Here is a 26,122-nt window from a genome sequence, read left to right as displayed (position 1 = left end):
ATTCCTTTGGAGGGTATGATGTACAGCAGCTTAATGTACAGTACACAGGGTATTTTCCAGTCGAATACTCTTGTTTAGAGCACTCTTAATTGTTTCAGGAATCTTGCTTGCGCAAGTGGTTCGGTTCAGAGTTCGGTTCACTTCAAAGTTCCTGGAATTCAAGGTTCACATCGGTTCGGCTTAAACTCTGCATCCCTGATTTAAATAAAAAAACGTATACAAGAAAAACATTGAAGCTTATTGTTAAACTCGTTTGTAATTCTTATTAAGTGGAGGTTACTTTTTGTTATTACCTATTTTACGAGCATGATTCGGAATTAAATTATAATACACACACGCACACACACATATGCATACATATATGCGTATTTACTAATATGCATGCTGTGCATTGAATCGATTTGATCTGGCGTAGATTAATTCAACTTGTTCGTTCGTTGGGTATTGCCCGGGCCATTATTCTGTGTAATCAGAACTGAAAGCTATTGAAAACAAACAATGTGATCTTATTATAAACATGTACTATGTGCATATGCGCCTGAGTTAGATGAGAACGTAAGGTGGGCGCCAGTTAAATAGTCATATTTATCCGTTTTACTGGGGTCAAATCTGGCAGATGGATGTCTTGGAAATGTCAGAGATGCAAAGTGGCAATATATGAGATTTGTTAGCTCAAAGGCAAGTAAATGTTATTAGCGCCTTGCTGGCAGCCTCTGAATTTCCCGAGCCCGATCTGTGCTTATCAAACCGAATGTCGTCGTCTGGGGAAATTTACTGCCGATTAGCACCTTCCGAGACTCTTGCTATAAATACTGGAGAAGCACGGTGCTTATAGCATTCAGATCAGATCAGTTGTGGCATAGGCAACATGGGATCACAAGCGATATTTGGATTGAGCTGCCTGCTTTTGCTTTGTGCTGGTAATTAAATTGATATACGCGCTTGCTTTTTCCATTTAAATTGACATTATATTGAATTTCGCCTTCAGCGGTTAGCGCACAAAAAACATATGATGGACGCAATGGTCCGCACGTATTTGGAACACCTGGCCAGCAGGTATATATACGCGGTCAAAATGAAGGCAGCTACCAGGTGCCTGGTGTGGCTGGCACGTTCCAGAACTCGCCTGGAAGTGGATCGCACAGCTATACAGACGAGCAGGGCAACACCTATGTGCATAATAAGAATGGCCCCGGCCAACCAGGTAAATTCCTTTATCAGCCTCAACCTCATTAATGGCTACAAAGCCGTACCCTTAGCTACCCACAGCATAAGTGGACCGAGTTTAGTGGCCCAGCGCGGACCGGCAGCGAATGCATATCGTGGTCGCCGAGGCGTCGTAGTGAGCCGTCCGGATCGTGTTGTCGTCAGCAGCGGTGGTCAACACTACGCTGGTCGCAGTAGTCGCGACATTCACGTTGCTCGCCCGGATCGCACGGTCGACTATGGCGGCCCTGGCGGTGATTTTGTTATACAACGAGGCCGTCGTAGCCCACAGTCTGTGCTCGTGAGCCGTCCGGATCGTGTTGTCGCCAGCGGCGGCGGTCAAGTTTACGTTGGCCGCAGTAGTCGCGACATTCATGTTGCTCGCCCGGATCGCACCGTCGACTATGGCGGCCCTGGCGGTGACTTTGTAATACAACGAGCGCGCCGCAGCCCCCAGTCTGGGCACGTGAGCCGTCCGGATGGACGCTCTGTTAGCTATGGCGAAGGCGGCTTCATTGTCAATGGCCACGATGGCCGCACTGTCGCCCACTCCCGTCAAAGACGCGCTCGTGTCCAAGGTGAAAACTTTGTGGCACGCGATGATCAAGCTGGAGTCTGGAACGATGGTGTCTCTGTTTGGAAGCGCCCGGACGGACGCACAGTTAGCATTGACAGCAATGGCAACGTCATCACCTCAGGCAGCCCCAATGGACGTGGTCCACAACGCGTAAGTGATACATAACATAGATAACAAATAGAAAACATTGAATAATTTTATTCTTTGCAGTATTCCGGTTAATCCTAGATGGAGAAACAATCGTAAAAATCAAATGTATAAAATAGGGCAGTAATTATTATTGCTTAGTTAACTCCTAAATCAAATAAATAAGTAAATAACGACCTATATTCTGTTTTTATAATTGAATTAATTATTTAAAAAGCTACCCTCTAGTTCAGACTTAAGCCGGGTCAAAACCAGTTTGCGGTCTTGTAAATAATCAATACTTGTTGTAGAACTTTTGCATTTCATGTTAGGTGAAGGCTGCTGGTATTTATTGTTAACTTTACAAGCAAGATTTGTATTTAACTAAAAACAATACATATAGTGTTTTCTGAGAACCAATTAACATGACCTGTCGTATATTGAATAAAGTTATTCTTTCATTCTGTGCAATTCTGAGCCGAAGCTAAGTTCATTCGTATACTATATGCATGTTTTTTTTAAATCTATCAAATCGTTAAGTAAGCGCCTGTAAAGTCGCGTTAAATAGTGTTATTTTTCAGTTTTTTTTGTTGCATGTCAAATTTAGCAGATAGCTAGAAAAAGTCACAGGTGAGAGGTGATGAAAATTAATGTACATGTGTAAATGAAATATATGAAAGTTGTCAGCATAAAGACTAGTTTGGATTGAATGGGGATTTTCCCGATTTCCCGAGCCCGATCAAGCCGAGTGTCGTCGTCTGAGATCTGGAATTACGCTCCCGATTGGCGCGCGCTCAGATTCTTGGTATAAATGCTGAAAGAGCTTTCCGGTCAGATCATTTGCGGAATAGGCAACATGGAATTACGAGCTATACTTGGATTGAGCTGGCTTTGTATCGGTAACTAAACTGATTTGCATTCTTGCTTTTTTAATTTACATCAGCTTTCGATTTCGCCTCCAGCAGTTGATGCACAAAGCACTTACGATGGAAGCAATGGTCCGCACGTGCTCAGTGCACCTAGCCAGCCGGTTTTAATACGCGGTCCAAATGAAGGCAGCTACCAGGTGCCTGGTGTGGCTGGCACGTTCCAGAACTCGCCTGGAAGTGGATCGCACAGCTATACAGACGAGCAGGGCAACACCTATGTGCATAATAAGAATGGCCCCGGCCAACCAGGTAAATTCCTTTATCAGCCTCAACCTCATTAATGGCTACAAAGCCGTACCCTTAGCTACCCACAGCATAAGTGGACCGAGTTTAGTGGCCCAGCGCGGACCGGCAGCGAATGCATATCGTGGTCGCCGAGGCGTCGTAGTGAGCCGTCCGGATCGTGTTGTCGTCAGCAGCGGTGGTCAACACTACGCTGGTCGCAGTAGTCGCGACATTCACGTTGCTCGCCCGGATCGCACGGTCGACTATGGCGGCCCTGGCGGTGATTTTGTTATACAACGAGGCCGTCGTAGCCCACAGTCTGTGCTCGTGAGCCGTCCGGATCGTGTTGTCGCCAGCGGCGGCGGTCAAGTTTACGTTGGCCGCAGTAGTCGCGACATTCATGTTGCTCGCCCGGATCGCACCGTCGACTATGGCGGCCCTGGCGGTGACTTTGTAATACAACGAGCGCGCCGCAGCCCCCAGTCTGGGCACGTGAGCCGTCCGGATGGACGCTCTGTTAGCTATGGCGAAGGCGGCTTCATTGTCAATGGCCACGATGGCCGCACTGTCGCCCACTCCCGTCAAAGACGCGCTCGTGTCCAAGGTGAAAACTTTGTGGCACGCGATGATCAAGCTGGAGTCTGGAACGATGGTGTCTCTGTTTGGAAGCGCCCGGACGGACGCACAGTTAGCATTGACAGCAATGGCAACGTCATCACCTCAGGCAGCCCCAATGGACGTGGTCCACAACGCGTAAGTGATACATAACATAGATAACAAATAGAAAACATTGAATAATTTTATTCTTTGCAGTATTCCGGTTAATCCTAGATGGAGAAACAATCGTAAAAATCAAATGTATAAAATAGGGCAGTAATTATTATTGCTTAGTTAACTCCTAAATCAAATAAATAAGTAAATAACGACCTATATTCTGTTTTTATAATTGAATTAATTATTTAAAAAGCTACCCTCTAGTTCAGACTTAAGCCGGGTCAAAACCAGTTTGCGGTCTTGTAAATAATCAATACTTGTTGTAGAACTTTTGCATTTCATGTTAGGTGAAGGCTGCTGGTATTTATTGTTAACTTTACAAGCAAGATTTGTATTTAACTAAAAACAATACATATAGTGTTTTCTGAGAACCAATTAACATGACCTGTCGTATATTGAATAAAGTTATTCTTTCATTCTGTGCAATTCTGAGCCGAAGCTAAGTTCATTCGTATACTATATGCATGTTTTTTTTAAATCTATCAAATCGTTAAGTAAGCGCCTGTAAAGTCGCGTTAAATAGTGTTATTTTTCAGTTTTTTTTGTTGCATGTCAAATTTAGCAGATAGCTAGAAAAAGTCACAGGTGAGAGGTGATGAAAATTAATGTACATGTGTAAATGAAATATATGAAAGTTGTCAGCATAAAGACTAGTTTGGATTGAATGGGGATTTTCCCGATTTCCCGAGCCCGATCAAGCCGAGTGTCGTCGTCTGAGATCTGGAATTACGCTCCCGATTGGCGCGCGCTCAGATTCTTGGTATAAATGCTGAAAGAGCTTTCCGGTCAGATCATTTGCGGAATAGGCAACATGGAATTACGAGCTATACTTGGATTGAGCTGGCTTTGTATCGGTAACTAAACTGATTTGCATTCTTGCTTTTTTAATTTACATCAGCTTTCGATTTCGCCTCCAGCAGTTGATGCACAAAGCACTTACGATGGAAGCAATGGTCCGCACGTGCTCAGTGCACCTAGCCAGCCGGTTTTAATACGCGGTCCAAATGAAGGCAGCTACCAGGTGCCTGGTGTGGCTGGCACGTTCCAGAACTCGCCTGGAAGTGGATCGCACAGCTATACAGACGAGCAGGGCAACACCTATGTGCATAATAAGAATGGCCCCGGCCAACCAGGTAAATTCCTTTATCAGCCTCAACCTCATTAATGGCTACAAAGCCGTACCCTTAGCTACCCACAGCATAAGTGGACCGAGTTTAGTGGCCCAGCGCGGACCGGCAGCGAATGCATATCGTGGTCGCCGAGGCGTCGTAGTGAGCCGTCCGGATCGTGTTGTCGTCAGCAGCGGTGGTCAACACTACGCTGGTCGCAGTAGTCGCGACATTCACGTTGCTCGCCCGGATCGCACGGTCGACTATGGCGGCCCTGGCGGTGATTTTGTTATACAACGAGGCCGTCGTAGCCCACAGTCTGTGCTCGTGAGCCGTCCGGATCGTGTTGTCGCCAGCGGCGGCGGTCAAGTTTACGTTGGCCGCAGTAGTCGCGACATTCATGTTGCTCGCCCGGATCGCACCGTCGACTATGGCGGCCCTGGCGGTGACTTTGTAATACAACGAGCGCGCCGCAGCCCCCAGTCTGGGCACGTGAGCCGTCCGGATGGACGCTCTGTTAGCTATGGCGAAGGCGGCTTCATTGTCAATGGCCACGATGGCCGCACTGTCGCCCACTCCCGTCAAAGACGCGCTCGTGTCCAAGGTGAAAACTTTGTGGCACGCGATGATCAAGCTGGAGTCTGGAACGATGGTGTCTCTGTTTGGAAGCGCCCGGACGGACGCACAGTTAGCATTGACAGCAATGGCAACGTCATCACCTCAGGCAGCCCCAATGGACGTGGTCCACAACGCGTAAGTGATACATAACATAGATAACAAATAGAAAACATTGAATAATTTTATTCTTTGCAGTATTCCGGTTAATCCTAGATGGAGAAACAATCGTAAAAATCAAATGTATAAAATAGGGCAGTAATTATTATTGCTTAGTTAACTCCTAAATCAAATAAATAAGTAAATAACGACCTATATTCTGTTTTTATAATTGAATTAATTATTTAAAAAGCTACCCTCTAGTTCAGACTTAAGCCGGGTCAAAACCAGTTTGCGGTCTTGTAAATAATCAATACTTGTTGTAGAACTTTTGCATTTCATGTTAGGTGAAGGCTGCTGGTATTTATTGTTAACTTTACAAGCAAGATTTGTATTTAACTAAAAACAATACATATAGTGTTTTCTGAGAACCAATTAACATGACCTGTCGTATATTGAATAAAGTTATTCTTTCATTCTGTGCAATTCTGAGCCGAAGCTAAGTTCATTCGTATACTATATGCATGTTTTTTTTAAATCTATCAAATCGTTAAGTAAGCGCCTGTAAAGTCGCGTTAAATAGTGTTATTTTTCAGTTTTTTTTGTTGCATGTCAAATTTAGCAGATAGCTAGAAAAAGTCACAGGTGAGAGGTGATGAAAATTAATGTACATGTGTAAATGAAATATATGAAAGTTGTCAGCATAAAGACTAGTTTGGATTGAATGGGGATTTTCCCGATTTCCCGAGCCCGATCAAGCCGAGTGTCGTCGTCTGAGATCTGGAATTACGCTCCCGATTGGCGCGCGCTCAGATTCTTGGTATAAATGCTGAAAGAGCTTTCCGGTCAGATCATTTGCGGAATAGGCAACATGGAATTACGAGCTATACTTGGATTGAGCTGGCTTTGTATCGGTAACTAAACTGATTTGCATTCTTGCTTTTTTAATTTACATCAGCTTTCGATTTCGCCTCCAGCAGTTGATGCACAAAGCACTTACGATGGAAGCAATGGTCCGCACGTGCTCAGTGCACCTAGCCAGCCGGTTTTAATACGCGGTCCAAATGAAGGCAGCTACCAGGTGCCTGGTGTGGCTGGCACGTTCCAGAACATGCCTGCAAGTGGATTGCACAGCTATACTGACGAGCAGGGCAACATCTACGTGCATAATAAGAATGGCGCCGTCAAATCAGGTGAATCCCATGATCAGCATGAATACCATTTGTGAATACCATATCCATACCCTCAGCTACCCGGCACGATCGTGATCCCACAGTCCGGGCTTATAGGGGCACTCGCAGCGTAGTTGTGAGTCACGGTGCTGCGATACCCCAGCCTAATTTCGGCTCTGGCTCCGCTCACTCCGAACGAGAGTGTTTCGATTTGGAAAAGCCTGGAACAAAGCACTCAAGTGAATCCGTCCAAATCGCTGAAGATGGCAAAATAATTAAGTCAAGCGAATATTTAGTCGAGATCGAACGAGTGTGTCTTGAACTCTATTATGCCGATAATGATATGTACATTAATGCTAAGTAATTTGTAGTCACCAAAAAGTTACCCGGCGTTGTGCAGGTGGCACTAAAATACATACGTTTCTTTGTCAATTTTAGAGTTTGTAACATATTTTTTTCAATTTTCTTTAAAGTGAAAGTTTAATAATAAAAAAAATTGAATGTTTTCATGCAAAGTTTAACCCTCACATAAGTTTTAGACCCCAAATAAAGCATTTTCTTACCGCTTACCAATCATTGTCATTGGGAAAAGCCGGATAGGAAAATTTTATAGCTGAGCTAACTCAAATTGAGTGCATGCTCAGATATATATTTGGTTATACTTGAACTAATTATTAAACAAGAGGTTCTAGTCGCGACTCTCTAGCTCTTATAGGTTCTGAGATCCTTACGTTCATACATACGGACGGACATGGCTAGATCGTCTCGGCTATTGATGCTGATCAAGCATATATATACTTTATGGATTCGGAGATGCCTTCTTCTGCCTGTTACATACATTTGGATTTTGCACAAATTCAATATACCCTTATACCCATTTTTAATGGGTTCAGGTTAAAAGAAGAACACGCCCGTTGCATAATACTTTTGGTTGTGTGCCCCTCATTTGTTTGCCAGCAAATAATTTGATAGATAGCCCGGCACATTGATCCAGGTTGCTAAATGATCTTTAAATTGTAGCTGACATTGATTTCAACTCTAAATTAATGATGAAATCTGAGCAGTCTCTATGGCTATTAATTATTTGTTCACCTATATGGTGAGGGTATATTAGATTCGGTGCCATAAAATTTGCGTTGTTATTGCAATTTTATTTGGCGAGCAACGCAATTTTAAATTTAGAAACCCAGGACTGTGTTGTATATGCAAATGCCAGAGGGTTCTACACTATAGATTCTATATAGATATATATACATATATATAGATGACTAGACAAAATTATTTGTACTGGCATTTTAGTTTGTCGCCCAGCCTGTGCTTCGAAAATGTATTATAGATTTGGAAAATATTCGGTCTAAATTGTAACTGTCAGAGATAATTCTCGAGTACTGAGGAGAAAAAACGAAAAGTCACAGATGGACGCAGTTTGCCATTTTTTTCGCACCAATTATATATTGGCCAACTGTGAGGATGTGATATGCAAGAAAGCGTTTTCCTTAAATCTATCGCATTACCAAATGGCCGAGCTACCAGATATTATCGAGCATTGTGAAACGCTGATGAAGCTATTTCTAAATCAGAATAAACTAACCAAGGTAGGACAATGGTACAGAGATGTGTGTACACAGTTAATATATCTGCTTATAAACTAAACAGGTGCCATCCAGTCTAGGCAACTTGATGCGATTGCAAGTCTTGGCGCTGGACTACAACAAGCTCGATGAGTTTCCTGCGTGCATCTGTCAATTGGTCAGATTGAAATTCCTGAATGTCAGTTGCAACAATATATGCCGTTTGCCGCCGGAACTGGGACACCTCACGGCTCTGGAAACATTCTGGTGCAATAATACGGGACTGCGCAGGCTGCCAACTGAAATATCCAATTGCGAGCGCCTGCAAACGCTGGGTGTACGTGGAAATCGTTTGCGCAAGCTACCCGATGCACTGGGCAAACTGGCAGAGCTGCGCTGGTTTACGGCGGAGAGCAATGAGCTTGACGAGCTACCAGAAACATTTGGATTACTGCAAAATCTAATACATTTGAATCTGAAGGGCAATCGTCTGAATCGTCTGCCATGCATGTTAATTACCATGCCCAATTTGAAATTCGTGTTCCTCAATGAAAATCGCATTGAACTAATTCCCGATCGCGCTGAGCTGGAGCAACTGACCTTTTTGCGTATGCTCAATTTATCAAAGAATCCAATTAGCACGCTACCTGCGCTGCAGCAACTGGCGCAGGTGAGTTTTACAATTGGGCAAATCCCGCTCAGATACTGACATTATGTTAAACAAAAGTTAGTCTTGATCTGTTACATACGAATAATTTGTGATTTGCAGAACCAGACAAACATCTATGTGGAGTCGGTGATTGAGCTGCTGCCCGAAGCTGGAGTCACGGCGAACGGGTTAAGTGCCAATTTAGAGGAAGAACCAAATGCGCAGCAGGAGCAGGAGTCCTCGTCGGATTGGGCTAATAGCGCACGCACCAGCCAATTGGATAGTTCGGATGAAAGCAACTTGGAGAATACCATTGAGGATTTAAGCGTTATGCTGCCTGAAATGTCTCGTTTTGTGACAACATTTTAAGATAATTCAAATAGAGTTGTTGCGTACTATGTTTATTTGTGTTTGTGTGTGTGTGTGTGTGTGCCTGTCGTGGTGTGTGTAAAACGTAACAATTGAAATGCGCTTTGGCTCGGGTCAATGTGACCAAATCCTAGAAACTTAAAATTTAACTAGACATTTTTTTGATCAGCTCCTCGTCCTGCATGGACATGGCCGTTAGCTTCTTGCCAATCTTTTCATGTATGTCCAAATATTTTGCAACGCATCTGTCGATGCAAACCATTTCGCCTTTGCCTACAAACAGCAAATTTGTTGATTATTATAATAAGAACTGGAAATGCATTCCTATGAATTAAAGCTCACCCAATTCTGACTCGCCGTAGCGCGGCGGGATGCACTTCTTGTGACAGGCGTTAGTCATGCGGTTATATAAATCCGACATCATTTCAATTTCCATTTCTTGCATCAGCTGCAATTTTGCCTGGTCGGCCACGCTTATTTGTGGCATAGCCATTTTTGTTATGTATTATATGTAGTTGCTAATGTAAGTTGGTTATAAATAAATATATATTTTTTATTTATTTGATTGTATTTGCAGTTGTTTTCTAGTCGAAGCGCCTGTCCGAAATTGTGTGATCGTATTCACCGTGGTTTGCCTTTTTCATGCGCTCTCGCACACGTAATGTCTCGAATCTGCGGCCTTCTACTGATCTTTTTGACAATACAAATGCATACACTCCACCAACGGTTAAAAATGCCCTAATGAACACACAATTTTAATTTAACAACGTAACAACGTGTTTTTTTAATGCACGTATTTTACAAACCAACAAACAGCAATTCGCCCAGCGTCTCCAAGCGGCATTGTCAATAGACACAGTGTGACTGTGCCTATTGACACATGTGGAAATACCTAAATTTCCTCACAAAAATACCAAGTTCAGAAAATACCATTACTGTGAAGTTTTACGATAACAAGAGTTATCGATATTTAATTTGCGCGGCCAAATTCGTGCTAGCGTGCTGTTGTATTTTAGCTTCAAATTAATTGTAAGCTAAATTTATTTATATCAACTGGTAAGTGTTCTTAGTTTGTTGTTAATATTGAAAATGTTTATGAAAATTGCATTAAGAATAGGCTTTTATTGACAGTGCATCACAAACCGTTCTAATTGTATGTATGTACGAATATGTTTATGGTTATGTGTAAAAATGTTACTATAAATTTTTAACAAATAATAAGATTAATAAACAAAATAATAATTAAATCAACAATATAATTACCACAGTATAACTGACGCGTAGAGAACGTCGTCATTTTTCGAAGCAATACATTTGTAATTTTTTTTTTTTGGTAAGATGTTAGATGTATACAGAAATTTTAAAATCACAATGTAATTCAATGTAATATGTACATAGTACAAATGGTTCACAATGAAAAACTAAATTATATATGAATGTAGGAATGTATGTGTATATGTACATATGAATGTACCTAATTATTGCACATGAAAATGCATGCATTTATCACTTGTCATCGATCGAGTTTAACTGGGTTTCACGCCAAACCAACTCATTTTCCAATTAAGCGTATCGTGCAGCAGTTTTTCTTCCTCCGGGGATAGCTGCAACAGCGTGGAAACGGCTCGCACCAGATGACGCGCCTCGACCTGCAAGAAGGGTTTACTTTAAAGTACTCTTATCGATATTTAAATCAATCCATACCTCTCTGCTTGTCAAGAACTTGACGATGACATGTTTTAGATACTTAAAATTTACTTCATCCATAATTATGCAATTGGGTTTGTTGTCCGATTGAAAGCTCTCAATTGGTGCATTGGAAATTCTAAAGGCGGGTATAACTTGGTCCGTGTCAACATCGATGGTAGCTGTTTGCGAACTTCGAAATTCTTTTTGCAAGGTCTTTTTGAGGTCTCCCAAGCGCTGATTTAACGTTTTTATTGTCTGCATAAGAGATATGACAATATTTGTAGTGAACTTTGTAATATAAAGATACAAACAGCACAGAATGCACAGGCTACCTTTATAGATGAGTTCTTATTTCAATGCTTTAACTTAGAATTATAATCAACACAAAAGGATAAATCCCTTGGATACGCTCACCTTATTCTTTTCAGCAATTTCTCGTTGTGTCAGCTCGTATTTTGCCTGCTCTATTGCATTCTGTTGGGCCGCATCGTTGAGTAACTGCAATGCTTGGCGTGCCTCTTGCACATCCTTCTCCAGTTGCTTGTTCTTGTCGTGCAAATCATTGGATTCGGTTTGCTCCATGCGCAGCTCCTTCTTCAGCAGCTCTTCGCTCTGCGAGATCTCCGCGTTGCGTAGCAAGGCAGTCAGTTTCTCCTCGCGCTCAACTTCCAATTTCATTTGTGTATCGCCTAAAAGATCTTGTTTCTCGGTAAGTTGTGTGCGCAGCTTTTGAGCGACTTGCTCAGTATTTTTCACATATTCACTGAATCTTTCGTCAGCGGTATCAAGTCGCATTTTGAGATCTTTTGTTTCAGCTGCCAGCGTTTCCTAAGTTTAAGTTTAGTTGAAATAAGTTGTAACATTTGTTTTTGGTTGTAAACCATAAAAGCAATTTAATAGAAAAAGAATAGTTTCTTGGATTATAATACAGATTGTTAAATAAGAAGAAATGCAACAAAGTATAAAATACATATTATCATTGTATGAAACAATTGCGAGGAAAGTGTTAATTTACTTGCTAATAGAATTTGTTAGTTATATAAATAATTATTCATGCCATTAATAAATGTGTATTATGTGTGTGTATGTATGGTTGTGTGTGCCACTGCTAACCGCCAACGTCAGAAGGGATACTCACGGATTTGTTGCGCTCAAATAGAATTTGCTGCTCATTCTCTTCGCGACATTCTTTTAATGCAATGTTCAGCTCATTGAGTTCGTCTTCCAATAGTTTAATCTATATGCAAACAGTTGAATTAAACATCTCTAGCTAGTTAAGTATGGTGTGTTTACCTTATCGTCTCGTTGTTTGATCTCACTGTTGGCTTTTTCTAGCTCGAATGCGACTTGCTTTCGATTTTCTATAGCATCGTCACGTGCTTTGAGCGCCTTTCGCTTTTCGGTGGTCTCCTCGGCCACCTGTTGGGACAGGCGACTCACTTGTTTCTCTAGCGCAAAGTTCTGGCCACTCCAAGAGCTCTTGATGTCGGCCAACTGCAAATGCGCCTCCTCGAGATGCTGTTCTAACAATTTGTGCTCCTGCACAAGTGCCTGCACTTGCTGTTCGGTATTTAGTTGGGGCAAAGCTTCCAGACGCGCCTCCTCAATAATTCTCATACGCATTTTCATGTTGCGATTATCCTCCTGCACGGCAGCCAGAGTTGTAGTTAAATGGTTCTTCTCCTGCTGTGTGGCATGGCGCAACTGCTCCAGTTCATCGCGCAAATCCTCAGCAATGGGCTCAATGGAGCGCAATCGTTCCAGCTCCTGGTTAAAATTCTCAATCTGCTGCTGATACTGGCGTATGGCATTCATATGATCAACGGCTTCCTGCTCGCGAAAGCCGAGCAAACTTTTCAGCTTATCAATTTCAATTTGTTGCAGATTTTGTATCTTTTCCTGTTCCTCGCAATAGATGTCCTTTTGGGTCTGAGCAACTCGAACGCTTTCCAATAGAATCTCATTTGTCTTGTCCACTCGTGTCTTCTCCTCCTGCAATTTTTGTAAATTTTGACTCAGGCAGCTAACTCTGGACGCAAGCTCGTTGCATTGGCTTCGTAGCTGGCACAGTTGTTCGGACTAGAATATAAACAGATGTTTCTCAGTATTATTATAAATATATAAATGTTGTGTTTGCTTTGACCCCACCTCGCTGTAGACTCCGCCACCGCCCACATCATCAGCTACGTTGGAATTAATGCTCACACGTCGACTGCGTATGCGATAATTATTATTGTTGTTGTTGTTGTTGTTGTGTCGTTGATGCGTCTGGGTTGCCGACGTGGACACATCTTCTCCAGTTTCCTCCTTAATTTTGTTTTTAAGCGTTGCAAACATTTTTGGTTGCCTGCGTGCCGTTGGCTATTGTAATTATTGACTCAACTAAGCGTATTCAGTTTATCGCGATGCGGCACACCAGCGTTACGGCTAGTTGTTTTTATATCATTGCTCCAATTAGGGTATTTCTTGTGCATGTGCTTATCAATGAAATGTAAATGTAAATCTATTTAAATTTGCAGTCTATATATGTTGCTTCTTCTTTTTATAGCACTACGTGCAAGTGGAGCTTGCCACTTTGTTATGTTCTCAAGTCTGGCAGCACAGTAATTGAAAGTTGCCACCTATGTGGCGTACTTCGCGATTTATCGATAACAATAAAAAACAGACGCCAAAAAACATCTGAGTCGAGCGCGCTAAATTCTTATAATTGTTTAATATAATATTTGAATAGTTAAGTTTCAAGCAGCTCTATTAATTTACAGCCTGGGAATATTAAGACGAGCTAACAAAAATGGAGCAGGATTATTCCAAACAAACGCCGCGTGACTTTTGTGACAGTGACGCCGTTTGTACCTCCTCCTTAAAGGAAATTTCATTGATAGAAACTGTGACCAGTTTCCTAGAAGAAAACGGTGCTGCCGACGTCGATCCAAGGGTTTTAAAAGACTTGGCCGAGGCGCTTTCGAAACGCATCAGCATAGACGAGTGAGTACTAATTAAATATGTTCTTATTGTGCGTACATTTGCGGTTATTGTGTCTATGTGTGTGTTGTAGTTGCGCCTTTGAAGTTCTGTTTGGCAGTGCAATTTTGCAAGTGCAACGCACACTTTGGCTTCGATCCAAAACTATATTTGGATTCATAAAAATGAAAGCAGCACATATCTTTTTACTAATGACAATATTCAACCATCCGCATCTGAGCACAAAGTGAGCAAAACTGCATCAGAAGATCAAATGCTGTGCGTACGCGCTCAGCGGCAGGTCCCAGATAAACTCCCCTCACTCGCTGGTGAGAATATATGTACACATGATGTATGTACATTACCCACCCCATTTTGTGGGAGAGCCAAACCCAACACAGCCGCATTGGTCATATGGTGGGTGAGCGGCGAGCGCGCTCCGGAAAAAAGTAGCAACATCTGCCGTGCATTTGTGTGAGTTTTGCTGAGCGCATTTTCCTTGCGGAGCGAACAAACATACGGTTGGATGAGATGAACGGATGATGCTTGCCGTTTGGGGGTTTTCTCTCACGTTATCTTGATGCGCATTTTCAGTACTATTCTGGCTTTCGGTTCAATTAGACATATGTATATGAAGAGAACCATAATTCTAGTATTTTCAATTGTATTTTTGTTCGTTTGTTGTGATTGTGATTCGCTTAACGCCTATCAGTCTTTCTTTTTGCGCAATACATACAAGCAAACAAATAAACATACACTGCGGCTCGCGTTCAAATAAATATATACATCCGCGCGTACACATACATGCGTATATGTATGTGCAAGTATGCAGCAACAAAAGTGAGAATAATATATATGTTTATTTTTTAATCACTGTGTGCTATATGTGTAGATAAAAATTGTCGAATATGCTCGATGAATGCTCTCGAACAGTGTAAAAAGACAATATTCTTATATAAATTACAGACGTGTCTCTATATGCATGTACATGACTGTGTGTATGAGCATGTGTGTGTGTGTGTGTGTGCAATTACGGGTGCGCGCCTCATCTTGTTGTTGATTTCCTTTGTCGTTGTTGTTGTTGTTGCTGCATCTAAATTTAGTAGTGGAAAAATATAGCACAGCATCTTATGGATATATGTACAAACATATAATATTTATAACTGCGTATTATCATGCTCGATAAATCGAGCAAATATGTTTACAGGGAACGTACTTCTAGATGTTCAGTCCTGAACATAAAAAAACATCACAAAAAATTGAAAATTGAAACTAATATTATAAACTAAACTAGTTATGTATTCAAAAAATCAAATTTTAAAGTATTTTCGCTTAAATTTCATTTTTTGTTAGGGATTTTTCCATTACAAAAAGAGTTTAAAAAAAAATATTTACAAAATGTAAACGTCTTTTGTAGATGTTCACCCAGGTAAGCTGTCCGTTAGTGGAGCTTTCACTGTATATACAAGCAGGATATATGTACTTGTACTTAAGTGGCAAGTTGTTCAGTTTATATGCACACGTTTGCGGCTGTTTGACCTTTGTTTGAACCCCTCACCCCGCTTGCAGTGCGCCGTTATAATACCCTCAAGTTGCGCTTTGCACCACCACCACGATTCAGCTGAGAGTACAGTTTTCTTTATTAATGCTAGTTTTATCCCTCTAATGTCTGTACATCGATATGTGCATATTTAGTTACACAAATGTACATCCGTTTTTTCACAGTGCACGGCTTTTCAAAATGAGTTCAGTTTTGTACACGAAGATGCATTCATTTATGGGCAAGCGTCACAATCAAGTATCTTGTTTACGCTCTAGCCTCAAGCCCCATCTAATAGGGAGGGGGACCCGGGCGGGGAATTGTTTTTAGACTGCATTTTCATAGTCTTTTGGCGCCAATTGTTGTTAATTATTTCCAGAACCTTAAAATGTTAGACATATGATACGTTCCACTGACGGCTGTTTGCTAATTGTTCAGGTAGTGAGCCTCCCGAACAGGACACATGTGGCACATGGACACAGCACGTGCAACAGCTGTTGCAACTACAGTATTCTCTCGCAAACACATAGCACTCATTACCAGAAGGCAACATAGATCCCATTATATATATATATGCCTATCAATTTATCGCTCTCACCAGACGCACGTGTGGAAGGATAATTGCAACTTTATCTTTATCTAAGCCCCTTTATCAGTAGCCCGTGTAACTAAATCGTTCTATATTGCAAATTTCAACTGCAGACACATGTGCATCCTTATGTGGGTCACAATTTGAACACCTGTTGTGTGCTAAAAGTGGAACTTGGCTACTCCTCCAAAATCTGCACATATGTTCGGCAGCTGTGTGTGCCCATTGATTACCACTGGAAACCATTGTAACCATAGCTATGTCGGGTCAAAACAAAGCGTAACAGCAACAGTTTCAGGCCAACAATATTATTTCACAGCATAAGTTGCATTTGGTATTTGTGTTTTTGCTCAATTCCCAAAATAATTCATATTGAAGAGGCCCTCACGTGAAATGCTTGGCCCACATGTGTCGCCGGTGCTGCGTCCGGTCCGGTTCGCAAATTTGCAAGCAAACAAAAAAAAAACAAGAAACAAGATACACATCTAGCGTAGTCTTGGATGCAGCAGATGCCCCAAAAATATACCCTTCCCAGATAAATATATACGCATGTGTGCAGCTATGTGGCGCTCCTGAGTGATGTGATGCGCCATCATTTCGGGGACATTTGCCTACCCAAAACATGCGCCATGGCTGGCAGCGGAAAGTTGGCGCGCCAATGACTCATCGACGCATAGGACGTGGCACATACACATCTAAGTGTGTGTGTGTGTGTGTGTGTGTGTGTAACCCCAGAGTAATTATATACCTGCACTGAAGTTGCATTTATAGACTGGTGTGCCGCAAGTTATTTAGGATAAGCACAACAACAACAACAACAGCAAAAGTAAAAACAAACAACGAGGTGACGCATTCGTTTCGACTTTAACTAAATCAAAGTCATATTTGTACCGTCAGTATGTTCAATGTACTGGAGTGAAGAATACCTAAAACTGAAGCTGCATATTAATGCCAAGAATCAAAAAACATTATAATGGCAGGCCTATATCGCACAAGCTCTATGATCAACACAAATGAATCGCCAAGATCGCCATTTAAACGGTTCTCAGTTTGTGCTGGAGCTGGGGCCACTTTTTGGTAAGTTTCCTTAAGTCAAATAAATATATATAGTAGTATGTTTAAAGATTAGATTGCGCGGGTTTTGAATTTCTTTCAGTTTGCTAAAGTAAACTGCATTTGTATCAAGTTTAGATAGCGCGCTTGCTTCTGCTTGCTTCTACGCATTTGAAACCTTAATAACAATTCTATCCTCTTGCCATGCCAAGACGGGTTATTTAAAAAAATTATTTGCTTATTGAATTCAAAAGATTGTCGTCATTTTACATTAATTGACTTGAATGACATCAGAAGTTCCATTTGTTTAAAAACAAAAAACATCTAGGTGTGCCATTTCTATTCTACTACAGAATTTACACGCTTCACTTAACTCTAGTCCAAATTTTCGGCTGTTCGTATAAATGTACTAGATACTTATTTGCATGTCATATGTATGCATATTTGAAACCATCTGTCGCTGGGTTTTGCTTTAAAAGCACGTTGAGACCCATTTCGAACTGCACGAATGGCTTAAGTTCATGAAAATCGCATAGAACGGCGATGTGTCCGCTCTTTTGTAAATATATATTCCACAAGCACATTTAAACTCACAATTTTACATCCCCGTCTCTTATTCCTCTCTTGTAAATATATCTTTCACAAACTCTCTCTAACTCTCTTCTACTTAAACTCACTCGTATGTCGCTCTAACACTCTCTTTCACAGAATTTCGCACGTTGTCTTCTCTTACATTTGCACTCTTTCGTTGTTCACTTATCAATATCTCATAAGGTGCGATATAAACCCGCGTATGTCGCTGGGTTTTGCTTTAAAAGCACGTAGAGACCCATTTCGAACTGCACGAATGGCTTAAGTTCATGAAAATCGCATAGAACGGCGATGTGTCCGCTCTTTTGTAAAGATACATTCCACAAGCACAAACTCTCTTTTACTCTCTCCTACTTAAACTCACTCGTATGTCGCTCTAACACTCTCTTTCACAGAATTTCGCACGTTGTCTTCTCTTACATTTGCACTTTTTCGTTGTTCACTTATCAATATCTCATAAGGTGCGATATAAGCCCGCCTATGATCGAGTACAGAGCTTAGTAATCGGTATCTTTTCGTCGAGCAGCTATAATATTATACGATTTATTATAAGACTTATCAAATATGTTTGTTTGTATGTACAAGCCATGTTGATAAACTAGCAGTTAATAATAGGTGCTTGAGGCAGCATTAAAACAATTCAAACCTGTTTAAATTGACCTCCAGACTAGAGATGGTTGCGTGATTTAAAAGTGAATGCAAATGTGTAAGCCCTAAAGGGCTAGAAAATATTTGAAATTGTGTTTAGGGCGCAGAGCCGTAAAGTGTAGGAACTTGTATTGTGGCAATAGAACATAAGATATCATGAATTGCATGGAATCGGCCGAAATATGTTTGTTTCGTGTTGATTTAGACCGTCACGGCTTGACCGACCACCTCTACTGCACGCCGTGGAATACAGGTGTTGTGACTTATCCAGCTGGTTGCTCAGTTAAATCGTGCTTGAAAGCTGGCCGGATAACTGTCGCTCATAGTAGTAAAAATAGTTAAAATGGATAAGTTCGCCCTGGGCATGTGGATGTGCCTGCTGGTGCTATCGCCCATATTGGCGATACGTCTGACGCCTTGCGATTTGGCCGGACAGCTTTATATATTGGACGTGCCCAAGACGGAACTTGGCCAATGGCTGTGCATAGCCGAGTTCGAGAGTCGCTTCAACACACACGTTGTCGGACAGGGCAACTCGGATGGCTCGAGGGACTATGGTCTCTTTCAGATCAGCGATCGCTTCTGGTGTGCGCCCCCAAAGGCAACGCCCTACCACGCCTTCAATGGCTGCAATGTGAACTGCACAGAGCTCTTGAGCGATAATATCACAACGGCTGTGCACTGTGCCCGGCTTATCAAGAAGCAGCAGGGTTGGACGGCCTGGTCTGTCTACGAGGAGTTCTGCAATGGAACCCTCTCGGACGCCGAAAACTGTTTCCAACCGGAAACCACAGAAACGACTCTGACGCCTGATCCGGAAATAGAAATCACGACTGTCGTAACGGAAATGGATTAAGCACCTATTTCGTGTCGATTGATCACTGCCAATAGACAACATTTATTGTAAAGTTCTAGACGATATATATTAAAGTACTAGCTGGTGTTACCCGGCGTTGCCCGAGCCAATTGTTTTTCTAACAATCATCACGACGCTTTCACTTGTTAACCGATCCAGTCGGTTTTTTGATATTCGTATTGAATTCATTTGATTGAATAAAGTTGAATTTATTTTTATTCCTCTTGTAATACCTCCTGCTACGTGTTTTCTAGTTCTAATTTGGTTTGATGGTTTCTTATTTGCAGCACAAGTCCCGGCGGTATTCACGATGTAACCATGGAAAATTCATGTAAGTATAGAAGAAAAAATAACATTTCTTTTTTAGCTGCCGAATGTGAAATACCCTGGCACACAATCACAATTCCAGCAGAGACTATCAAGTTAGTTTTACAAGCGTATCGACTAGACTATGTTTTGAGGGTATCATGTTTTCGTTCTGGATTTTCTGTCCAACTTTTCTTTTGACATTTTGGGGCAACTATTTATTGGGCTTGTCTAAGCTACTTGTCCGTGTGTATTATGTCAACACACACATCTATTTTATTAGAGTTTAGTTTGGAAACACACCCGTAAATACTATATGCAAGTCAGTCACTCAGTTTCCTTTTATATATTTTTTTATTTATTGCCGGAATGGGCAAAAACGGCATACTATCAGCGGTCTCGCCACGGACATCCACGACAAATGGCTTACGCATGTTTGATGGTTATACAAACGATTCATGGGTTTGAGACAAGTTGCTAGATTCAATTAACGATATTTCTCTGTCTTTTTGTAGATACCAGCTTCGATGCAGCGCGTGCACCGGGAGGTATTCATTCGCCGATGCAGGGTCGGTCCGTGCGCGAGCTAGAGGAGCAGATGTCGACATTGCGCAAGGAGAACTTCAATTTGAAGCTGCGAATTTACTTTATGGAGGAGGGTCAGCATGGCGCACGTGGCGGCAAAAATGTCGCCGAGTCCCCCTCCAAGCAGCTCATAGATTCCAAAATTGAAATCGAAATACTACGGAAGCGAGTGGAAGAGAAGACCGAACTCTTAAAGGATGCGGCTCGAGCTATATCACAGCACGAGGAGATGCAAAAGAAGGCAGACATGGAAAGTCAGGCGATGATTGAGCAAATGCAGCAATACATAAATCAGTTAGAGGTAAGTCTTATAATTTTCCATTATAAATTGAAAGGGAATTCACGATTTCTCTTGGAGCAGGCAGCCGCCACGCAGAAGGCAACCAAAAAGTCGATTGATACGCTGAATGCTGAAAAATTGAAGACTTTGGAAGCAGAGGTTAGTCTTAGTCACGTTGCGCCTTGATGTTAGCTAAAAATTCAATTGTATATAATTATATTAATGTGAATTTCGCCCTTAACAGGTGCTTAAGTTGGAGAACGAACTGCTCGAGGCCGATTTGCGGGAGACGGAGTCTAGGCGTCAGCAGGAGCTCTTGACAAATGATCTAGCCGAACGCCAGGAGACGCTGGTGGCATGCGAAGCCAAGATTGAGGAGCTGGCAATTAAAAATGCCAAATTGGTTGAGCAGCTTGAAAAGCAGACGGAAATCGAGCAGCTAGCAAATGTAAGTAAATTAGATTGTAGTGTATATAAATCATAGTGTGTGGGTGAATTGGTTTTCGGACCTGGTGGAAGCCACGTGAGATGAGGATTGATAAGTGGTTTGAACTCTTAGCAAACGATAAGTCGCCAGAAGCTCGATTTAAGCGCCTCCCTAGCGGGAAGTGAACGTCTACTCAGGGAGCTAAAAGACGCCGAGCAAGAAATCCAGCGCAAGAATATGTGGGTAGTCGAGGCGGTGACCATATTGAACGTTCAGCGCAAGACAATAAATGTGATGGAAGTAAGTAGTATGTGCGACGAGCAGGAAAACGGTGTGATACCTAATCGAAACTTTCCGCAAACAAGGACCTGATCAGTGATAAGGACCTTGCGCACAGGCGTCTATATCTACGGCTTCTTGAATACGAGAGCGTCATTAGAAAACAGAGCTGCGAGGTTGATATGGTGCGACGCGAAAAGCAATTCTATCAGGATCTGAGCAATAAATTGCAATATACGGATAGACTGCATTGCTTGGAGCGGATTGCCATTGTACAGCCGATGCGTTTTGATAAATTTCAAAGTTGTTTTCAAAGTTGTGCCAGCAGTTGTTCGCATCGTTCCAACTTTTCAGCGATCAGCGTATTGCTTGGCAATCAGGATCTCTCCGGCGCCAGTCACGTCAGGCGTTTATATTTCTCAATGCCAGAGGTGAACCATTTGACCAAAAATTCTGTGGTGTATATCAACTCAATCCCCTCCCCGATCCGCAGCATTGCAGGGCAGTACCAATGCCATTATCCGTTGCCGCACCTAGCACGGCCTTTTACAACTATTCGTTGCCGCCGTTCAATGGATTGCGTGAGCTGCTGTGCCGATGGTGCTGGTGCTCCACGCACCATCCAAACTGATGTTCCTACCTTGCCAAATAGCTGCACTGTACTGCAATGCGACATTCTGTGTTTCCAGACAGAGGCGCGCATCACTGTGTCTGCCTGCTCCGGCCACCGTGCTGATGTCTACCTTGTCTCTGAAATGCAGCATGGCTCAACTGGACAGTGCACTATTCGCTCTGATGATCTGATGAGAATATACACACCATACGCCGGCCGTCGCAATTTTGTTTCTATTTATGTCGAGTTCAACATTGTTAGCATAGAGTGTCAACATATTCGCTGGTAGTTATGCAAAAATTTCTCGTTATTAAATACTTACAAATGTAATTAAAATAAAAATAACAAAAAATAGTGGGCATAATTTGAGATGTGCAGAGATCGATATCAGATGGTTTTTAAGCGTTTATATTTGAAAATCAGTTCCAACGATTTTCTACCATAGGTGGAAACATGTCAACCTTTCAATTTGAGTGTGTGCTTAAGCAGCAGCTTTTACAATGAGTCAGTCGGCTTATAATCTTTATAATTAAATATACTTTCAGCCCCATCAAGAGCTGCGCACACAATTGGCCGACAAGATCTGTGAGCTGCAGGACGCCGAGGAGAAACTGGCTGAAAGGGAGCGAGTACACGAACAGGCCTGTCGCACCATTCAGAAGCTGATGCAGAAACTGAGCAGCCAAGAGAAGGAAATCAACCGAATGAAACAGCAGCAGCAGCAGGCGCAGACGGTAAATAGAAATGCCAACTAGATGCCTTAAAGGCCATAAATAAATAACATGTATTTTTCTACAGAGTAAATCAGGCGCAGAGTCCTCGCCTGGCAAACGGTTGCATTCGCTGAGCGACAGCGAGTCCTGTGCCGTGGATATTTCGCGCAGCCTAAAGCAGCGCTATGAAAAACAAATTGCGGATCAGGATGAGCTAATCAAGCAGCTGCAGGCGGATGTTAAAAAGAAGACGGCCAATTTGCAGAATCTCGTCAACAAGGAGCTGTGGGAGAAGAATCGCGAAGTTGAGCGCCTAACTAAGTTGGTCAGCAGCAGTCATCAGCAGCAGCAACAGTCCGTGGAACATTCTGGCGAGGATTCCACAGTTGGCGCCGATTCCCAGCAATCCTTTTCGGAGGCAGAATTCGCTAAAGCTCTCAAACGCAACAAATTGCTTCAGCGCAAGGTTGATGTGCTGCTGCAGCGTCTGGATGGTGCGCAGCAGGACAGCGAACTTATTGCACAACTGCGTCAGGAGGTACAAACCATGGAGTTGGATGTGGAGAATGCCAACAAGTGGCGTCTGGAGTGCGCGGATGTATGCAGCGTGCTGACCAATCGTTTGGAAGAGCTAGCTGGCTTCCTCAATTCGCTGCTCAAGCACAAGGACGTGCTGGGCGTGTTGGCAGCGGATCGTCGGCATGCTATGCGCCGCGCGGTGGATCGCAGCTTAGACTTGTCCAAGAGCTTAAACATGACACTGTCTATAACTGGCGTTTCCCTTGCTGATCAGAGTCTCGCGCAACTTAGCAAACTCTCGGAAATATTGTACACCGAGGCGGATGAGTGCAATCATACGTACAATTCGCACGAAGACCTGCAGGGAGCAAAGACGGAGAACAAGGCGTTGAAATCAGAGCGAAAAGAGCGACGCTCACTGCCCCTGCCGCAACAACAGCCAGACAATCAAAGCGAATCGGAAGCCTGGTCCGAGCCCGATCGTAAGGTATCTTTGGCGCGTATCGGTCTGGAAGACACCTCGAACAGCATGGTGGGCGAGCAACATCTGAGCGAATCGGATAGTGAGGGTCACGCATGTTCGGCCAATACGCTTAAGCAGGAGCGCAGTCGCCACAGCGAGCGTATCAGCCAGCTGGAGGCTCTAATAGCCCAGCGGGACGAGCGCATACTGCAGGCCCAATGTCAACTGGTGGACGCGGATAACCGCTTCAAGCAGGAGCAGCTGCGTGTCATTGAGTTAACCCAACAGCTGGAACAGCTCCGTGCACAAAACGAGGCGCTGCACGCGGATCTGCGTGCGATCGGCAGCCAAGATGATCAGGAAATTGCCGAGTTGCAATCTCGTATTGAACTCAAGACGCAGCAGTTGGAACAGCTGCAAATGTTGCACAATACGCTGCAGGCGGATGCACAAATCTCAGAGCTTGAGCTGCAGGAAGCCCAAAAGAAAATACTGGAAATGGAAAATGAACATAAGACAGCGCTCGCTGAAGCACGCAACGAGCTGGCGCAATTCAAGTTGGAGGCGTCACAACGTTTCGAGGCACAGCAGCGTCTGCAGCAGGAGGCATTGGAACGCGACTGGATTGCGGTGTCCAAGCATGAGGAGCTTAAGAGCCAGCTGGTCGACGTGCAACGTTCGCTAGAGTTCTATCAGGACAACGAAAAAGAGCTGAAGCAGACGCTCGTTGAGAATGAGTTGGCGGCGCGTTCGCTTAAAAAAGAATTGGATGAAAGCACGCTGCAGGCTTCCAAGGCTATCATGGAGCGTACCAAGGCCTACAATGACAAATTGCAGCTGGAGAAACGGCTGGAAGAGCTTAAAGTGCAACTAGCACAGCTGCAGGAGGAGCAACGACAGCATCAGTGCCCACAGCCCAGCGATGTCTACCAGTCCGGCTACACGTCCGAGGAGGTGCCGCTGCGTGTGGCTCACCAGAGAGCTGGCCGCATTAATAATCCCTCGCCGGATCTGGGCATAGAGAGTGATACTGGTCGTGTCCTGAGCGTCGAGCTATCCAATGCGCAGCGCACCTTGCTTAAAACGGTGGAGCTAGGTGGGCATAATTCGAACCAAGTTGCTGATATTTTGGACGAGAAGGAGGGTAAGTGTGTGAAGCGCGCAATGCTGTACAAAAATAAAGAAGATTTCTCTGTGACAGCAGACCTTTCACCCGACACAGAGGCTGTTGCATCGAGCGCTGGGGAGTTGCCGCCCATCCACGACTGCGCCAAGGTAGAGCAAGAAAATGCCGATTTACGGCGTAAACTAATACGCACCAAGCGCGCATTTGAAGACACCTATGAAAAGTTACGTGTGGTTAACAAAGCTAAAGCGCAAGTCGAAAAGGACATTAAAAATCAAATACTTAAGACGCACAATGTACTGCGAAATGTTCGCTCAAATATGGAGAATGTGTTATAACAATTGATTTGATTTGATTTGATTATCATCATCAGGTGGACTCACAAATACCATTCATTTCTTACAATTTCCTCTTTCATTTTTACCAATTTTCTTGTTTCTTTTAAATGTTCTTGTAAATGTCTGTATATAAGGCACGAAAGCAACGAGTTATTAATACTTGCATTTTTTTAAAAAAAGACTGTGTATAATAAAAATATATATAATGTATATGTAACAAAATGCAAGTTTCCACCAACTGCACCTAACTGGTATTAAGTTAACCAGTCACACATACACACATTCGTTCATATTGAATGACCTTAAAATACATAGTTAATTAAGAGCATTACTAACCGATTCTGAACAGTATCATAAACACCTATAGCTCGCTAGAAATAACCCTTGGATAACCCTGATGCCGAATGCCATTTCTTGCCATATCAATCTAAATGTTCTGTAACAAATAAAAGACTAAACATAATATTTTGCTTGAATTAATATTAATCTCTTTTTATCCCAAATTTTGCTATGAATTTTCGTTTTCAGTTAACACTTGGAACGGATATTGAAATAATGTTATGATTTATTTGTTTTGAATTAATTTTTCTGCTGTACAATTTGTATAATCTGTAAAGATAATAGACCTAAGCGTTTTGTACCATTATGCAATAGAATAAAATACATTTGTAGTTCGTTTTAAAAATTGGTTCGTAATGGGTATTTATTGCATTCGCGGGTCGGTCGTTTAAATGAAAACATTTATGTATTTCTATTTGGCGTTGCCAGATGTTTGTCTTTGCGGCCCTGAATCTAAAATGATTTTAGCACTTGTAGGGCTTCTGTTAAGTAGCGTAATCAATTATGTTAGAAACAGCTGTTTCGGTAAGAGCTCTGTTAACAGTATTAAAAACAATGATTTTCTGCTTATTAATTGTTTTAAATTTGTTTATATAAGCTACATTGTTTTTAATAAAGCTTTCTCTTACAATTTAAAATTCTAGTCTATTAGAAGATATTTTAAGTATTTATTAAGCAACAGCTATCGGCAGTTTTACGGCCCCCTTACATTTGGCCCAATGTTATTAACAGTTTGGCGTAATGTTCTGCATCTGTTATTTATTTGCCAGTCTGTTTACATCTCAT

General features: G+C 42.5%; 10 protein-coding genes across 19 annotated transcripts; 7 read left to right on the top strand and 3 right to left on the bottom strand.

The window, feature by feature from the left end:
- The first annotated feature begins 765 nt into the window (after window positions 1-765).
- LOC6624991 (baramicin A1) lies at window positions 766-2,110 on the top strand. The gene is made up of 4 exons (XM_002048886.4): window positions 766-920; window positions 989-1,204; window positions 1,260-1,933; window positions 1,994-2,110. The coding sequence occupies exons 1-4, from the start codon at window positions 869-871 to the stop codon at window positions 2,003-2,005; spliced, it is 954 nt and encodes a 317-aa protein (XP_002048922.2). The 5' UTR covers window positions 766-868; the 3' UTR covers window positions 2,006-2,110.
- Window positions 2,111-2,693: 583 nt separating this feature from the next.
- LOC6625149 (baramicin A1) lies at window positions 2,694-3,993 on the top strand. Of its 2 annotated transcripts, none has more exons than XM_002048887.4 (4): window positions 2,694-2,808; window positions 2,872-3,087; window positions 3,143-3,816; window positions 3,877-3,993. In XM_002048887.4, exons 1-4 carry the CDS (start codon window positions 2,721-2,723, stop codon window positions 3,886-3,888), a joined length of 990 nt encoding a protein of 329 aa, XP_002048923.2. In that variant the 5' UTR covers window positions 2,694-2,720; the 3' UTR covers window positions 3,889-3,993. The 2 variants fall into 2 exon arrangements, with proteins under 2 accessions (XP_002048923.2, XP_032293339.1); XM_032437448.1 differs by having other exon boundaries at window positions 2,706-2,808; window positions 2,875-3,087.
- Window positions 3,994-4,576: 583 nt separating this feature from the next.
- Window positions 4,577-5,876, top strand: LOC116651292 (baramicin A1-like). 2 transcript variants are annotated; one of them, XM_032437446.2, is made up of 4 exons: window positions 4,577-4,691; window positions 4,755-4,970; window positions 5,026-5,699; window positions 5,760-5,876. In XM_032437446.2, exons 1-4 carry the CDS (start codon window positions 4,604-4,606, stop codon window positions 5,769-5,771), a joined length of 990 nt encoding a protein of 329 aa, XP_032293337.1. In that variant the 5' UTR covers window positions 4,577-4,603; the 3' UTR covers window positions 5,772-5,876. The 2 variants fall into 2 exon arrangements, with proteins under 2 accessions (XP_032293337.1, XP_032293338.1); XM_032437447.1 differs by having other exon boundaries at window positions 4,589-4,691; window positions 4,758-4,970.
- A 544-nt stretch (window positions 5,877-6,420) lies between these two features.
- On the top strand, window positions 6,421-7,264 carry LOC26530667 (uncharacterized). Of its 2 annotated transcripts, none has more exons than XM_032437449.2 (3): window positions 6,421-6,574; window positions 6,641-6,853; window positions 6,910-7,264. In XM_032437449.2, the coding sequence occupies exons 1-3, from the start codon at window positions 6,487-6,489 to the stop codon at window positions 7,194-7,196; spliced, it is 588 nt and encodes a 195-aa protein (XP_032293340.1). In that variant the 5' UTR covers window positions 6,421-6,486; the 3' UTR covers window positions 7,197-7,264. The 2 variants fall into 2 exon arrangements, with proteins under 2 accessions (XP_032293340.1, XP_015030233.1); XM_015174747.3 differs by having other exon boundaries at window positions 6,437-6,574; window positions 6,638-6,853.
- An 869-nt stretch (window positions 7,265-8,133) lies between these two features.
- On the top strand, window positions 8,134-10,160 carry LOC6625150 (protein lap1). The gene is made up of 3 exons (XM_002048888.4): window positions 8,134-8,427; window positions 8,489-9,073; window positions 9,173-10,160. Exons 1-3 carry the CDS (start codon window positions 8,248-8,250, stop codon window positions 9,419-9,421), a joined length of 1,014 nt encoding a protein of 337 aa, XP_002048924.1. The 5' UTR covers window positions 8,134-8,247; the 3' UTR covers window positions 9,422-10,160.
- On the bottom strand, window positions 9,433-9,914 carry Tim10 (translocase of inner membrane 10). The gene is made up of 2 exons (XM_002048889.4): window positions 9,764-9,914; window positions 9,433-9,694 (listed from the first exon to the last, which is right to left on the bottom strand). Exons 1-2 carry the CDS (start codon window positions 9,912-9,914, stop codon window positions 9,567-9,569), a joined length of 279 nt encoding a protein of 92 aa, XP_002048925.1. The 3' UTR covers window positions 9,433-9,566.
- On the bottom strand, window positions 10,006-10,296 carry LOC26531831 (uncharacterized). Its single transcript, XM_015174888.3, has 2 exons — window positions 10,228-10,296; window positions 10,006-10,159 (listed from the first exon to the last, which is right to left on the bottom strand). Exons 1-2 carry the CDS (start codon window positions 10,263-10,265, stop codon window positions 10,006-10,008), a joined length of 192 nt encoding a protein of 63 aa, XP_015030374.1. The 5' UTR covers window positions 10,266-10,296.
- A 227-nt stretch (window positions 10,297-10,523) lies between these two features.
- Golgin97 (Golgin 97) lies at window positions 10,524-13,690 on the bottom strand. Its single transcript, XM_002048890.4, has 6 exons — window positions 13,259-13,690; window positions 12,404-13,189; window positions 12,249-12,347; window positions 11,525-11,938; window positions 11,126-11,365; window positions 10,524-11,070 (listed from the first exon to the last, which is right to left on the bottom strand). Exons 1-6 carry the CDS (start codon window positions 13,445-13,447, stop codon window positions 10,948-10,950), a joined length of 1,851 nt encoding a protein of 616 aa, XP_002048926.1. The 5' UTR covers window positions 13,448-13,690; the 3' UTR covers window positions 10,524-10,947.
- A 79-nt stretch (window positions 13,691-13,769) lies between these two features.
- cnn (phosphodiesterase 4D interacting protein centrosomin) lies at window positions 13,770-25,682 on the top strand. Of its 7 annotated transcripts, none has more exons than XM_015174143.3 (8): window positions 13,770-14,095; window positions 19,636-19,679; window positions 20,170-20,540; window positions 20,601-20,678; window positions 20,764-20,967; window positions 22,384-22,572; window positions 22,637-24,677; window positions 24,735-25,682. In XM_015174143.3, exons 1-8 carry the CDS (start codon window positions 13,902-13,904, stop codon window positions 24,995-24,997), a joined length of 3,384 nt encoding a protein of 1,127 aa, XP_015029629.1. In that variant the 5' UTR covers window positions 13,770-13,901; the 3' UTR covers window positions 24,998-25,682. The 7 variants fall into 7 exon arrangements, with proteins under 7 accessions (XP_015029629.1, XP_032293375.1, XP_002048927.1 ...); XM_002048891.4 differs by having other exon boundaries at window positions 13,771-14,095; window positions 24,738-25,682; XM_032437485.2 differs by lacking the exon at window positions 13,770-14,095 and adding exons at window positions 14,694-14,911; window positions 17,181-17,277 and having other exon boundaries at window positions 22,637-25,682.
- On the top strand, window positions 17,314-19,616 carry LOC26531446 (lysozyme 1). Its single transcript, XM_015174847.3, has one exon. It carries the CDS (start codon window positions 18,836-18,838, stop codon window positions 19,346-19,348), a length of 513 nt encoding a protein of 170 aa, XP_015030333.1. The 5' UTR covers window positions 17,314-18,835; the 3' UTR covers window positions 19,349-19,616.
- Window positions 25,683-26,122: the final 440 nt, after the last annotated feature.

The sequence above is a fragment of the Drosophila virilis genome, chromosome 5 (genome assembly GCF_030788295.1).
Source record: "Drosophila virilis strain 15010-1051.87 chromosome 5, Dvir_AGI_RSII-ME, whole genome shotgun sequence".
Taxonomy (NCBI): Eukaryota; Metazoa; Arthropoda; class Insecta; order Diptera; family Drosophilidae; genus Drosophila; species Drosophila virilis.
The sequence above is the reverse complement of the archived record's forward strand: the minus strand, read 5'-3'. Positions and strand labels throughout refer to the sequence as shown.